This window comes from Mesitornis unicolor, unplaced genomic scaffold (assembly GCF_000695765.1).
Source record: "Mesitornis unicolor isolate BGI_N332 unplaced genomic scaffold, ASM69576v1 scaffold24828, whole genome shotgun sequence".
NCBI classification, from domain to species: domain Eukaryota; kingdom Metazoa; phylum Chordata; class Aves; order Mesitornithiformes; family Mesitornithidae; genus Mesitornis; species Mesitornis unicolor.
In genome coordinates this window covers 6071-20640 of record NW_010204239.1, presented here as the reverse complement: position 1 = coordinate 20640, position 14570 = coordinate 6071, and the positions used below count along the sequence as shown (strand labels likewise).

General features: G+C 35.2%; 1 protein-coding gene across 1 annotated transcript in view; it reads right to left on the bottom strand.

The window, feature by feature from the left end:
* Nucleotides 1–280: 280 nt before the first annotated feature.
* Nucleotides 281–14570, bottom strand: part of NUP155 (nucleoporin 155kDa) — a gene marked incomplete at its 5' end in the record, with an annotated part of 19920 nt that continues 5630 nt past the window's right edge. The window contains 17 exons of the mRNA XM_010190998.1: nt 281–486; nt 1686–1786; nt 2484–2620; nt 3692–3802; nt 4769–4889; nt 5366–5479; nt 5717–5846; nt 6324–6478; nt 6610–6714; nt 6984–7137; nt 7564–7699; nt 8348–8486; nt 9148–9339; nt 10702–10835; nt 12939–13042; nt 13242–13360; nt 14226–14292. Of these exons, the coding sequence (XP_010189300.1) occupies nt 348–486; nt 1686–1786; nt 2484–2620; nt 3692–3802; nt 4769–4889; nt 5366–5479; nt 5717–5846; nt 6324–6478; nt 6610–6714; nt 6984–7137; nt 7564–7699; nt 8348–8486; nt 9148–9339; nt 10702–10835; nt 12939–13042; nt 13242–13360; nt 14226–14292 (2158 nt within the window). The remainder of the gene's footprint in view (nt 487–1685; nt 1787–2483; nt 2621–3691; nt 3803–4768; nt 4890–5365; nt 5480–5716; nt 5847–6323; nt 6479–6609; nt 6715–6983; nt 7138–7563; nt 7700–8347; nt 8487–9147; nt 9340–10701; nt 10836–12938; nt 13043–13241; nt 13361–14225; nt 14293–14570) is intronic.

Sequence of the window (14570 nt, the reverse complement as noted above, 5' to 3'; positions counted from 1 at the left end):
CCTGCAGAATCCTACTTTTCTCCATTACTTTGTGTTAAGTAAAGAAAAAGAAAAATATTTTCCAGATATTTTTAATTAACGAGGGAAAGATCACACAATGTCTTTTATTTCAATCATGTAAAAAAAAGCGTTCGATTATCAAAAAATTTGGTAGTAAAGAGAATCCTTTTGTCACGTGTACATTCTACAGTTTGTAGATACCTTTAGAATCGCATGAATACAGGCCATACAACTGATAACTGCAGCAGGAGATACATTCTCAGGATTTCTTTCTGAGGATTTGTTCTTCCATAGGTTCGGTGCAGACAGCTGAACTTCTGCTTCATAGTTCATCTTATATTAGTCAATCAGTGAAGCCGTTCTAGTTTAGCCTGTAGTGATTTAAAATTTCCAACAGTAGTCTGCACCATTAGCGTCGGGCTCATAGACTGAAGTTCAACAAGGTAGCAACTAACTGCATCCAAGCACACATTTGTAAATTGTCGCCTGTAAGGAAAACAGAGTAATAACAAGTTCCATTTTGTTTCTGCATATGAGAATTAATCTGAAATAGAAAGTGAGCATTCTTTGAGTTTTAATGGAATAATAAATGTATCAGCAAGACGTCTGTCAGCTGAAGTATTTATTAGAAAAATTTATTTTATCAAATATAAACAATAAAACACATACCCTTAATACCAACGCGACAGATCTACTGTAATATTTAGGTATTACTTTAGCTATGAATACAATCAATGTATACGTTATTTAGATAGCATTGAAGTATCTAAAATTAGAATCAAATCACAACAAATTAGGTATTAATATCTAAGCAGATATTAAAATTAGACAACATTCTCTGAAGCTCTAGTAAGTTAGAGTATTAAAATCAGCTAGCCATAAAAGACCAAACAATTCAGAAAAGAGAGATGTAAACTCTAGAGGTGAACAGGGGATATTTACACATATATTTTAAGGAGAATCAGAAAAAAATATGGTTAGGAGAGTTAATCAAGACTCTGCCTAGTTCTGCTCGTTGTTTCTGAGACAATCTAGTTCTGACTGAAGTTTGTATAGTCTATTCACAAAAGCTGCCAAAGCTAGAGATTTTTGTAATACGCAGGCAGCTTGTTCAAGCACAGCTATTCTTTCACCCGGAAACTTTTCCTAATATTAAATGTAAATTCTTTACTGTTGCAGACTTAAGCTGAATTTTAGTCCTGGAGAGTGATTCATCACCAACCTCTTAAAACCAATACGTGAAGATCTATCTCCATAAAAACTCCAAAGTTTCGTCTTTTCTCTTCCAGAACGCAAGAACTCAGTGCTTCTAGCTTTCCTCCATTAACAGTTTACTGTTTCATTCACAAAACACTAGATTCTTATTTTTTCCCAGTTTTCCCAGGTTTCCTCAAACTTGGCTGTATTACTCCTTAAAGTATATTGCCAGAATTTACAAATAATCCTCTCAGTTCCTCATGAATATTCAGTGAAGAAAATTATCTTTATTGAAGTAGTTTATAGGGAAGACTCTACACTTTTCTACCAACTGGTTTTTAATGAGGAGTCGCAGTAATCACTGCTAGGAAAGAAATACTAAATTCACCCAAAGGAAAAGAAGAAAAACTTTGGGGACTGCTGAAGTGTAGTGCTTTAGGATATCATCTGTCTTTCACTATTTGTTAGAACATGGTTGCCTTTCTTACCTCAGAAGGACTCTGCTTGGATCATGCACATATCCTGATAGTAATACATGAATAGATTCCAAAAGGTGTAAAGGTTTTTTCATTCTGTTCCAATATGGGTCCTAAAAAAAAGTTACAAAATATTACGTAAACAAGAAAAAAAACAACAACTGTGTGTACATACACACAAATTGTCAGCTGTGGTAATTATTTGTTAATTGTAACAAAAATGTAAGAGAAACAGAATCTATATTAAGTCTATACATAAGTACTGTTTTTACTTTTGGCTACTAAAACATACACGAATTTAACTGTTTTCCACTACCTAACAGTTTGTAAAGTAATAGATTTTAGGAAGTTTTGAACTCCTTAGACTTTAAGAAATCCGAGTAGAAAGAAGCAAGTCAATGTTCTTTGTTTTAATTCTGTTTAAACCTGTTCTACAAACCAAAAGTTAAAAATATGAAGACTTGTTATTTATGCCTACTGCATCAATAGATTAGACAAGATGCAATAATTTTTATCATTAATAGGAAATAAAATAAATATATTCAAGATATGCTGTTCCTTCTAATCCTATTCAATCCTGAATCAGCTTTAGGTGAAGAAAAATCATTAACAGTTTTCCTCATACTTAGGACTGACATAAATAAAATCAACAGGGGATAAAAAAGCTGCATTAAAAGACTTTGAGTAAAAAAAGAAAACAAATCTCTGAAGTTGGTATTTTGATATATCATACCTTACATTATTTCCCGCTAAAGACAGACCTTGATAGTAATTGAAAACAAAGTATTTTTTGGTGGCTATTTTCCTTACCCGTGCTTTAAACAACTGGTCATAAACTTCAAGCAACCTTGGCAATTGCACTCCAATTTCTTGCATGGTATACGTTACAAAACCTACATCCCAGTTCAAAGTGCAGACCTGTTGCTCTAGGAATTGCACTATAAAATCTGGAGAACAAAAATAATGTGATGTTTAGATTCCAGCTTGTTAATGGGAGTCCAGCAAAGAAAGGCATTTGAAAGTCATTTACTCCAAGTTTAATTTTCTGTCTTCCACGCAGTCGTTACCTTTCTCCTGTGAAGCACATATAGCAGTTTACCCCAGTCTGCATTGAGGGAAGAATATGCAACATGTACCTACCTCCAAAGATGGTATTAGCTATCAGCAATGCATGATAGGGATTACTGATACTAAGTACTTTAATAGTTTTGCCACAGAAGTATGCACTACTGCATCTTTTATCATGATTAAGCATCAGTAACAACTAACAATATGTTGTTCAGGACTAAATGTTTTTACAATACAGGCTTTTATATAATACCCAGTTGTCAATATGCGGACATCTCAAAAGCAGAAAGAAACTCCAAAAAGGATCCAGAAATCTCCCCAATTCTGTTTTCAGAAGCTGTTTCTGCAGTAGATACTTCAAAAGACAGCCGATAAATGTAATTGCCTAAAATCTTATTGTATGTATAAATATACATTTTTCCTTTGTACTTTGATACAAATGTCACTGCTTTCTAACATGGGATGCGCACAGCCATCCATGAACAACTGTTCCTGCCTTCTAAGCTTCATTTACTTCCCATTCAGGGTGAAGAATGGTAAAGTCTCGTTAAATGCCTAGATAAATTCTATGAAAAACTGCACCCGTAAAATCTGTAATAGTTTTGTAATCATACAATTATACTGTGTTTACAAAATTAGAAGTCAGTAGGAATTCTATGTTTTGTCTCTCAACAAAACTGAAAAGTACTACCCAGCTGCCCTCAAGATCAACTCCATGACTACTGACTGTTGAAGTTATTTGTTGCTTCAGTTACAGCGAAAAACTTCACAAATAACTACAGTAAAACATGTAAATATGTATCACAGAGTCATCAATATTCTTTTCTTTTACTTTTTTTAAAAATAAAGAGACCTTTCTTAGGTTAAAACTATTTTTAGAGTCTAAAAAGGAAGCTGAGACCCATTCCATGTAATTCGTGTTTATTTACTATGCAGGCTGAACAACTTGCCTAAAGGAAAGTAACGAGGTGTGCCAGCATATGTCTTTCCAAGCAATGCCATCTTCAGACTAAGCGCTTGCATTCTGTCGGTGGGGCTCAGAGACACACTATCACTCAACTCTGAAAATGAAAATTCATTTAGAGAGAAATTCAGAAAAAAAGTTCCACATTTATACACAACTACACTGACATACTTAGATTTACTAACACATCAAAATCTTACACTATTGTCAGTGCAAATTCAGCATGAGGAAATGAAAACACAACTTTTTTAGCATGTACGCATATATATTAACAGATTTTTATGTTTCCTTGAAGTTCCATGACATCTACTTAAAAAAAAACAACCAACAAACAAGAATCCCAGAACCCTACCATTAAACCCAACAGCAACAAACCCACAAAAACACCACTGCTGCATAGCTTTTCCCTCAAATCACTGTTAATGTTTACTCAATGGCAACCTTGAACACAAAATCCAAGGGAAAAAAAACCCAAGGAGAGTCAGTTTCCAACTCATGGTAAAGGGTAAGGCAGATTATCACAGCTGAGTGGCTAGGCTTGCAGAGCTGGGCCCAGTACTCGGCTTCTCTATAAATGGCCACAACCCTTACACTTCCACCTCTGTCAGCGTCATAAAAACACTGATCTCCCTGAAGATTCATTAATCTTTGTCATGATAAATTTAACATTTTTATTATAGTTTCCCAATAGTGGAACCTTTAGACAAAAATTCACACGTATTCTGAAGTCCACATATAATGGCATCTAAGAACAAGAAGGGAAGAAACGACTTTTTAAATGTTATCTGGCATGTGATTATTCAAGCCATACATGCAATCAATGTGCTCCAACATATGTTTAAAAATACTACTGTTCTGTCCTTCAGACACACAAGCCAAAGGTAGTGACATTACTGAATTACTAGTTAGCTGCGCTTACTGAATAGATTACAGAATATTCCAGGAAAGATGCATCTCACTTAGACAGCATATCAGTAGCAGTGCATAGTTAGTCTTAAAAGCTTTAACTGTACCATTTTCCTATAGTTCTAGTTTGTACCACTCCTAGTCCATTAAGACTTACCTTTCTCAATGATTTCTTGCCAGAGAGTTTGCACCAAGATAGGATCAGAATGACCTGCACAATGTATAATTGCAAGCTTACACTCTGAGAGCTTAAAAGGGTCAGCAAATTCTCCATAGAGCTGAAAGAAAAATTAACAGACTTCACATCTGAAGTAGGAAAAAAGGATATTTTTAAAATCAGCTTTTCTTTATTTCATGTGGTAGACATCAGACTAGTAAAAGTGCAACTTAGTAATTGTTGCCAAACACTAAATGATTTTATTTTACTACATTTAGTTTCACTTCTTAAATTCAATCCCCAATTTTATACATTTATAATTAGTACTCTTTAAGTTTCTAACAATTTTCCCAATACATGAAGAAATCTAAGAGACTTAATAAAGAAGATAAACACATGGAAGAAACTAAAGTTCTGAATGGTGAAGGAATATCAAAGAACAGGGAAAGACAGTCTACGGTAACAGACATTCTGAGACACGAATGCCAAACTATCTTTCTATTACTTTTCCTAGTCAGCATAGGATCATTCTTTGCAAAACATTCTTTCCTCTGAAATGTGATAAATTGACTTTTAATACAGAGAAGTTTTAATCACCTTGGTTATATCCATCAGCTCAGCATCAAGCTGGGAAATTGCATCCTGCACTGAAGAATGATGGGAATACTGCTGTTGTAATGTTTCTTGTATTTGAAGCTGGATCCCTGCAACCTTGTTTAAAAAAAAAAAAAAAGTATTTCAAGATTGATTTAATTCAGTCAAAGCTTAAGAATACACCTAGAATCAACTTTATCCTCAGAGTCTCCTATCAACTGCATAACTCTGCCACACTGGGAAGAAAGCACAAAAAACTGCTTCTACAGAACTGGTAATAAAAACAACGCATACCAATGAAACAAAATTAAATAATGCATTTACAATGTAGCTTAGGTTAACATTTTCTCTTACTTCCATTTTCTCTTCTAGTTCATGTAGGAATTCACCATCTGCAGCTATAGAAGATATCGCAGTGGAACTTTTGGCACTCAAAATTGCACGTGCAATGTACTCAATTCGTTGCTGAAGAGAAATTTCTGTGCTGCAAAACAGTTATTCAAAATAAAATGGACAGTTAATATAATTATTTGGGGGTTAGTTATAGTCAAACTAGACTCACAGTGTATAACTTCTGATTTTACTAAATCATGCAGGACATTATTGAACCAATCTTTCTTGCAGGCTTAGTTCTAGTGTATGTCTCAATCTACTGCTCCAGTTACACTATTGCATTATAAAATTATGTGTAATAAATGACCACTTAATATATGGTATTTAGAACAGGAAATACATTGCAAGTTAATGTATAATACATACAATAAACATAGGATTTCTTTCCAATAACAGCCTGTATTAAAAGCAAATATAAGCCATTCACTAAAAATTTGTTTAAAAAACATTCTGGGGCATTGGCATTTTCTTGTCCTTCTCTTAAAATACCTATATATAAAGTTTCTATTTTTCTTTGGTTTTTCCCCAATTACCTCAATATATGCAATACATCACACATAATCCATACCTATGCAGGTCAGCTAACTTAGCCAAGACTCTGGCTGCATTACTAAAATTTCTGTTCTTTTCAAAGTATCTCCACAGTAAATCCATGTAACGGACTTTGTTTTGGTCAATCTTGGTCATCCGCACAAGGTAGGGTTCCAAAAAGGGGGCAGTAACCTACAAAAGTCGTAAGATAACATTTATGTTCTTGCTCTCTCTTTGCTAAAGCATCAGCATTATTACAATTAACTCTTCCAGTCCAGTGGAACCCTCCAACAAATTCTTCTCTTGTGTAGAGATGAGCTCACCTGCAACAGTTTGTCTGCCAAGTCAACTTGTATCAACCAGTTGTAAAGTGCAATACTGAAGAGTTCATCTGTTGAACGCTGAGCCAGTTTTAGCATTTGCTCAAACTAAGGGAAGAAAAGGCCAAAGCTGTTAGTCCAGAAGTGGTTACATTATATCAAGCCCTGAATACATGGGGTATGCAGGAACTTATGTTCACGTTATTTGCATGTCAGCATTTCTATGAACAGTATATACATAACAAAGCCAATTAATGACAAATATTGACTTTCATAATTTTTCCATAATTTAAAAAAAAAAATCATCAATTCTACACCACTTCAAATCATACTATTTTCTGGAGTGCAGCTGTGATTTTTTTTGGTGAGTTTCTTACATGGTGCCCTGCTTCTTCATTGCTCAGCATGTTGGGGTCAGATGACAGCACTGGAGGACCTGGCTTTTTGGGTACGCTGGGAGACTGAGGAGCAGCTTTACTTTGATTCACTAACTCCTGAAGGGTGTCAGTGATACACTTGTAACTGTTCAATCTGTAAACAGAGCAAAGAAAATAAAAGCCTCACAATTTTTACTGCAACTATGAATTTCTCCTCTCAAATGTATGCCTTTGTATTGTATGCCTGTAAATACAATTATAAAAATTTTAAAAAGTCAGATTGTCAGCCTAGTTGCCACAGTCTAGTGTGTTCCCAATCATCTTTCTAACATGTATTTCTGTAATGTTCAGATCACAATGTTTTCTGCATCTATCAGTTTACCCTCTGTTCCAGATTAAGTTGGTTCCACATTAATTATAATAAAAGCAAGCATGCTGGGCAAAAATACCTATATTGTATCTCTTATCATAAAATGTTTGCTTGTTACTACTCTGTATACCTTCCACAAAAGCATTACTTTTCCAGTCACCTGAAATAAAGCATCTCATATAACGGTAAGAAAGTATCCTGAAAACTTGCCTCTCTTGAAAAGCTTGGAGTCCAACAACATCCTCTTCTGGTTCTCCATTTTTGTAGAAATGGAGGCCAAGACCTTGGGGATCTTTCTTCTCAGCAGCTGTAAGAGAGAGTTCTACTACTCCCTCATAGAAACGCACTAGAAAAAACAACAAACAAGTATCACCATTCATTATTGTATTAAATCTATCAAAAATGGTGACATCGAACACTTCCCATTTTAGCAATCAAGGAAAAAGAAACTTTATTCACTATGGTCTGTATTGTATAAAAGGTTTATGCCCGTATCTAACCTGTGGGATTATATGCAAGTTTGAAGTTACATATTTGTACAGAGGCTGAAATTTTGACTCTTATAAGTTACATCTACATTTAAATTATGTACTAGCTTCCACTGCACAAAACAGGATTCAGAACCGTCTTTCAAAGAGCTTATCTGGTATAAAACTTTACATTACTTGCAAAAGTACAGTCATATACCCTCTGCTTATGTATGGCCCAACAATTTTCCTAAAAACATTTTTACCATATATATGAAACAAATGGACACTACAACATTAAGTAAGTAGATGGGAATGTTTTTTATACTGAAGTGAGTTTTTTGGTTGGTTAAATCTAAAAAGGCTTTAAACAAGAACATGTTGACACCTATTTATTGTAAGAGTTATGAAGATACTGTTTATGGTAAAACACTATACAAGATGAAAGTTAGTATAGAAACAAAAAGAAGATGGCACAAACGGATACTACAGAAACTACCAGAACTTGATCAGTGATTGCCACTTACCTTGCCTATATTGTGCACAAACATTAGCAAGGTCTACTTGATTGCTGATCTTCTGGTACTCTTTCAGTGACTCTCTTAGCATCTTCTCTTTTTCCAGTTTGCTTTGAGCCTGTCGAGACCGCTGAAGCAGTTCATTTGCCTATAGACAAATGATGGGAAAATGGAAATTACTCACATAAATACACCAAGAACAGATCATGGATACTGTTCTGAGTTAGTGTGTTGTTATTCTGAACTTCAAAGCTGAAAGAGCAGAAACATCACCCTCTAAAAAGCACCTTCTCGTTACTTTATAACACTAAGTTTACATCAGAAAGACTCTTCAATGGCAGTGAAGAGAAGGGCTCAAGACTTAAATAGCCAACTGGTTCCCTATTCTCCCCTCACCAGTTATTTTTTTCAAACTGATTTGAAAAGCTTCAAAAAGTGAAGTTCTTAAGCATACTTATCTTTCCACAAATTGGATGAACCTAGGCAACAGACACAAGAGACTATGCTAAGAACAGACTGGAGTAATAACATATTTTATCAACATCAAGAAGACAGTTTTATTAGACATCACACTGGAGGTAAAGACCCTATGAACACTACAAATAACTGCAAATGCTTTAAACCAGAGCTTGCATAATTTTCACCATTAATCAGCTACAAGACACAAATACGCACACAACCTGCCTTCATTAGTTCTTGCAATCCTGAAACTACTTGAACATAATGACAAGCTGCCCAACTTATCTCCTTTGAACATGTTCTGAAGTTGTATTTTTGGTGTATTTTGTAAAATATGGAAGTGCACTTACCTTGGAACACACAGCATCATCAGTACTATAAAGAAGAGGACAGATATCTTGCAAATGGGCAATGATGCCATCCACAGCAGCATTGTCTCTGATGTAACAGTTTATGAGAGAAGCAATGAGTGCTCCAGTTAACTCTCTGTCTCTAATTACCAAGTCTTTGAAAGCAGTAATCTTTAGATGTTCTTGAAGTTCCTGAAGACAGACAGAATTCATTTGTTTACCAAAGTTTTTACTTCATTCTGTTTGGAAACGACACAATGTTACACCAGTAGCATACAAAACTCCAATGACTGAAGTGCACAGCACAGAAATACATTTAAAATACACATTATATACCAAAATGGAAATAATAAAGAAAGCCGTTTTAATGAAGGCACTAGACCCTTGGATGCCAAAAGATAGTGAGAATTCTTCACAGACTTCTTCTGCCATCTTCATTATGTGTCATTTCTGTTTCAGATCTCTGGAAGAATGGAATTAGCAGTTCCCCTTACTTTGCAGGGCAATGTCAGAATGCACACCCTATAAAATGAGCATGTAATAGTTTTTAATAATGGGAACCATAAGAGTATTGCCATAGATGAGAACAATGACAGATGCAAAAAAAGAATTTAAAAAGTTTTAGGTCTGTACTCCTCATGCTTTTTATATTAAATTACACTGAAGACTATTAACTTTTTGTTAATTACTAGGAATATTTGCTCACATTTGCCAGTAGTGTTTATGTAGTGTGTATGGATGATCACTAGCAGCATGAAAATACTATTACATAAACTCTGAAACTACTGACATAGGGAAAAGTTCTATTTGTTAAACAATTAGGTAACTCCTTGTACAACACAAGGAAAAAGCTGTACCAGGACATGACGCAAAGGTCAAAAGCTTAAGCAAAAATAATTACACCTGAACAAAAGAAAAATCTGTATTACTCTAGAGGTGGTTGAACACCAGAACAGGTTGCCCAGAGATGCTATGGAATCTCCATCTTTGGAGCTACTAAAAACCTTACTTGACTTGGTCCTGGGCAACCTGCTCCAGTTGACTCTACTTCGAGCAGAGGGGCAGATAATCTCCAGAGGTTCCTTCCAACCTCAGCTGTTCTGTGTTACATTCTGGACTGCTACTTACACAGAAGTGCAAGGGTTTGAGACTTTATAACTATATTGCTCTCCACTGTTAAATCTTTACCAACACAATGGCTAAGAGTGAATTCCACTCAGCTGGACAACACTCATCGATTTCTTTCAGCACATTTTGAAGAATGTGCTTAAGATGAAAACACAGTAATTTCTAACACCAGATTCATTATCAACTGTTAATAAAAGTAAACTAAAATCTATTGTTAGAGACAGGTTGCTAAAATTGGGTTATGAGGTCAATACTATGCACCGGTCTCTTAAACACTTGCAACCTGAATAAAAATCTGTATGTGATTTAAAATTCATGACATGTTTTTCAGTGGATTAAAGTAATACTCTTTTAGGAATATTTCGGTAGCAAAAGAAATTCAATGTTAAATACAAACAAATTAAAGTCATATGATTCAGATCGTACCTTCTGAAGCTCACCCACAACAACACTGAATTGGTGCTCACACAGCAACTTCCACAAAGCCAATGCCTGGCAGGTTTTGCGAACAAGCTGCTGGATGCCTTGAAGTGATGTCTTCTCAGTTAGCTGTGCCTCAGCTGAAAAAGCAAGGAGATTGTTATTGTAAAGCCTCAAAATGTACATGCTAATTTGAAACACATAGAACAGTTACTTGTTGACAATCTCTTAGAATCATAGAACCACAGAAAAGTTTGGGTTGGAAGGGACCTTAAAGATCATCCAGTTCGGACATGTCCCACCAGACCAGGTTGCTCAAAGCCCTGTCCAACCTGGCCTTGAGCACTTCCAGGGAGGGGGCATCCACAACTTCCCTGGGCAACCTGTGCCAGTGTCTCACCACCCTCACAGTAAAGAATTTCCTCCTAATATCTAGTCTAAATCTACCCTCTTCCAGTTTAAAACCATTCCTCCTTATCCTATTGCTATCTGTCCTGGTAAAAAGTCCCTGCCTAGCTTTCCTGTAGGACCCTTCCTTAATTTTTTTTTTCTTCTTTCTCTTCCATTCTTGATTAATGCTATCTAGCTGTCTTTGCAAGAAAGTGCCATGTTAACATTTCCTCAAAACAACTACCATCTGTTAACATTTATTTCAAACTGCAACGCAGGTGGAGTACTTTCTGAGAAAGCACACTGGATTTACATCTCAGTCTTAAATTTTTGCCTGTTTTTTTAATAAATAGTTATTATATATATATATTTATGATGAGCATAAAAGAAATAAAATTAAAACCATGCATAATCCCCTTTTTTGTTCCATTACCTGTATTTTCTTCTAGAAAGAACAATTACAGTTACAACTTTGGTCAACACTGTCTACACTGTCTTTAAAGGAAGAACAACTACTCTAGCAACATTTAAATCTGTTAAGATGTATTATATTTACTTTAAGATTAATATAGACATAATTATTAAATGGGTGGAACACAATTGCAACAATGTATGTCTTTATTTTTGAGTGCTTACAGTTCAGAAATGAGGCAGCAATAATTATATCGTGTCATTTAACAATCCAAAAGGGTTTATGGGCTTTGGAATGCATAAAAATAATTAAAAAATAAATTAAATGTCTACCAAATTCTACATAGTTTCTTTTTAAAAAATTCATTCACACCATTGAAAGTGAGCAGTACAGAAAAAGCACCAGAAATTAAAAAGACATTGGCCCCTCAGTTCAAGAAGGACAGGGAATTGCTTGGAAGAGTCCAGCGCAGAGCCACAAAGATGATGGAGGGAGTGAAGCATCTCCCTTCTGAGGAGTGGCTGAGGGAGCTGGGTCTCTTTAGCTTGGAGGAGACTGAGGGGTGACCTCATTAATGTTTATAAATTTGTAAAGGGCGAGTGTCAGGAGGAAGAAGCCAGTGATGGCGGCCAGTCTCAGTTCCTGAGGCTTAACCTTCTCTTGTCACATTTTCTTGGCATATGGCCAGTGGATGCTGTTTGTGAGCCGAGTAACTTTTGATTGCTTTATTATCATTGTTCCTATTCTTGTTGCAATTCATTGCTATTATTATTTCAGTTTGGTTCATCTCAACTGTCTTTAGTTTATCTCAACTCTTTTTAGTCTTTATCTCAATTGATGACTTCTATTACTTTTACTCTCTTGATCCTCTACCCCATCACACCAGAGAGTGGGGAGGATTTGAGTGAGCAGACTGCATGGTGTTAAGCTGCTTGCTGGGTTAAACCATGACAAAAACAAAACCTTGAAAAAGTAAATACTGGCATATTATCGTACCAGTCCTAGCACAAACGCAAAATAAATTTCTATGCCAGCTAAAGGTATATCAACTTGTGTTCACTAAAACAAATACTGCAGTTTTTTTCACAAATTCAACTCTGCTGAGACATTAAAAGGGAATTCTACAAAACCAGGACACGAGTATATACTTCATCTCTAGTACAGTTGTTATAGAAATTATTTTTTCACATTCACATCACTGTAAAAGCACTGTTCCCGATAGAACAGTATGATATGGTATGGAAGTAAAAGCAAGATGCTAGCAAAGATAGCTTCCAAACTACAATGGTTTTCCTGAAAAACTTACTGAGTATGCTGTATTAATGGAATTTGTATGGAAGAAAAGGCATTTTTATTGAGAACTTTTAACTAGAAAAGGGAGAAAGGCAACATCCAAATGCATCATTCCTTGATAACTTCCTGTTTGAAAGTAGTTACATACCATGATATTTCCTTTGAAGTTCTTGCTGGACTTGTTGTGAACTGCCACCATCTGGCCGCATGAAACCCAGAAGCCTCTGTTGTAGATTGGCTGGTGTGCTAAAACTTCAGTTCCAAAATAAAAAGAGATACTAATATGCTACAAATACTGTATCTTTTAAAGATAAAATCTAATAACTCATTTTTAGCATCTGAATAGCTGCAGCTGGAGATCATACATCAACACAACACAGATACACCTGGTATAGTTTTTCAAGAGCTGAACATTAAATACCACTAGAAAATTTAACATAATGAATAATACCTTGGGTTTCCAAGGGCTCCCACTGTAGCAAACTGTGAATTTCTATCCAGAAATTCTTGTAAACCTTTTAGTTCTTGGAGTACACATTCCAGCACATGGGATGGAACACTGCTTTCTACCTGCAAAAGAAAACACACCTCTTTACAGAAAGCTTAGTTTCCAAAAATTCACAATTTAAAGCTAAAGGTGCTAAGAAGACAAACACAAAGAGGGTACAACAAATGAATAGCATAATAGTAATGCTATCACTAGAACACATTATTAGACATTGAGGGCACACATGTGAAGAGGTAGTAGTCCCCTGAAGATACACAGTATTTAAGAGGCTACTTTCTTTGCCACTCTGATAACCAAATTAGCTGTGTTTTACTATTTCCAACTTTGATCTAAAACAATGACTAAGGACTGCCAAGACACAGCATATACCTGCCAAGGTCTTCCAGAGTCTCCCTTAGAACTGGAGAAAGAAACCTCACGTAGCAGTTAATTTGCATTGCTGAAATTACTCGGTTCAGGATTATTTTAATATCCACAGTCAAAAATCAGAGAAATATTTTGTTATTTTGATCATGGACAGAAAGTGAAACATCAAGATGATAATCAGGAAGATGCTGGAAATTTTTTTATGTCCTTACATAACTTCAAAGTTTATCATAACCCACTAAAGCATTTTACTTTTAGGCTTTGTCTGAAGGGGGTATGCAGAAATGAAGGAAGCACAATCACTGATCTGGCCACTGTCAATTAACAACAGTGATCAAATTACAATTAGGTTTCTTTAAAAGTGACATTCAAAGCAGTAGCTTAAAAGGATTTAAAACCTACAATTACTCCTCAGTTAAGAGTGAAGCGGTTAAGAAAACACTCAAATGACAATCATGGTTTTTTTTCCTTGTCAGTTTGTAAGTGGGAATAGAAGTGTAACAGGGCTTAAGACATACACTGTAAGGATCTTTTGAAAAGACAAAATAATCTTTTACGTACTGCAACAACTTCTCGATTGCCACTTTTGAAAACTCTCTCCACAACTATACTGCCATCCCAAATATTTCTGCAACACAAAACAGTACTGTGTTAAAAGCCAAGTAATTTAAGCATATATTTCTGTGAGTCTTCCATATATAATTTCTTAAGAGAGAAATGGTAACGGTTTTTACTCCAAGGTCTAAAATAAACATTTCATTCAGATGAAAATCAAACATTCAAAGAAGTTATTATACATTTCTGAATGGTACTGATAGAGAAATTAACAGAATCTCAAAACTTTAATCAAATTAAGTTTGACATTCTCAAATACTTTAAATACAGGTCAACGTTATTCTTTGGAAA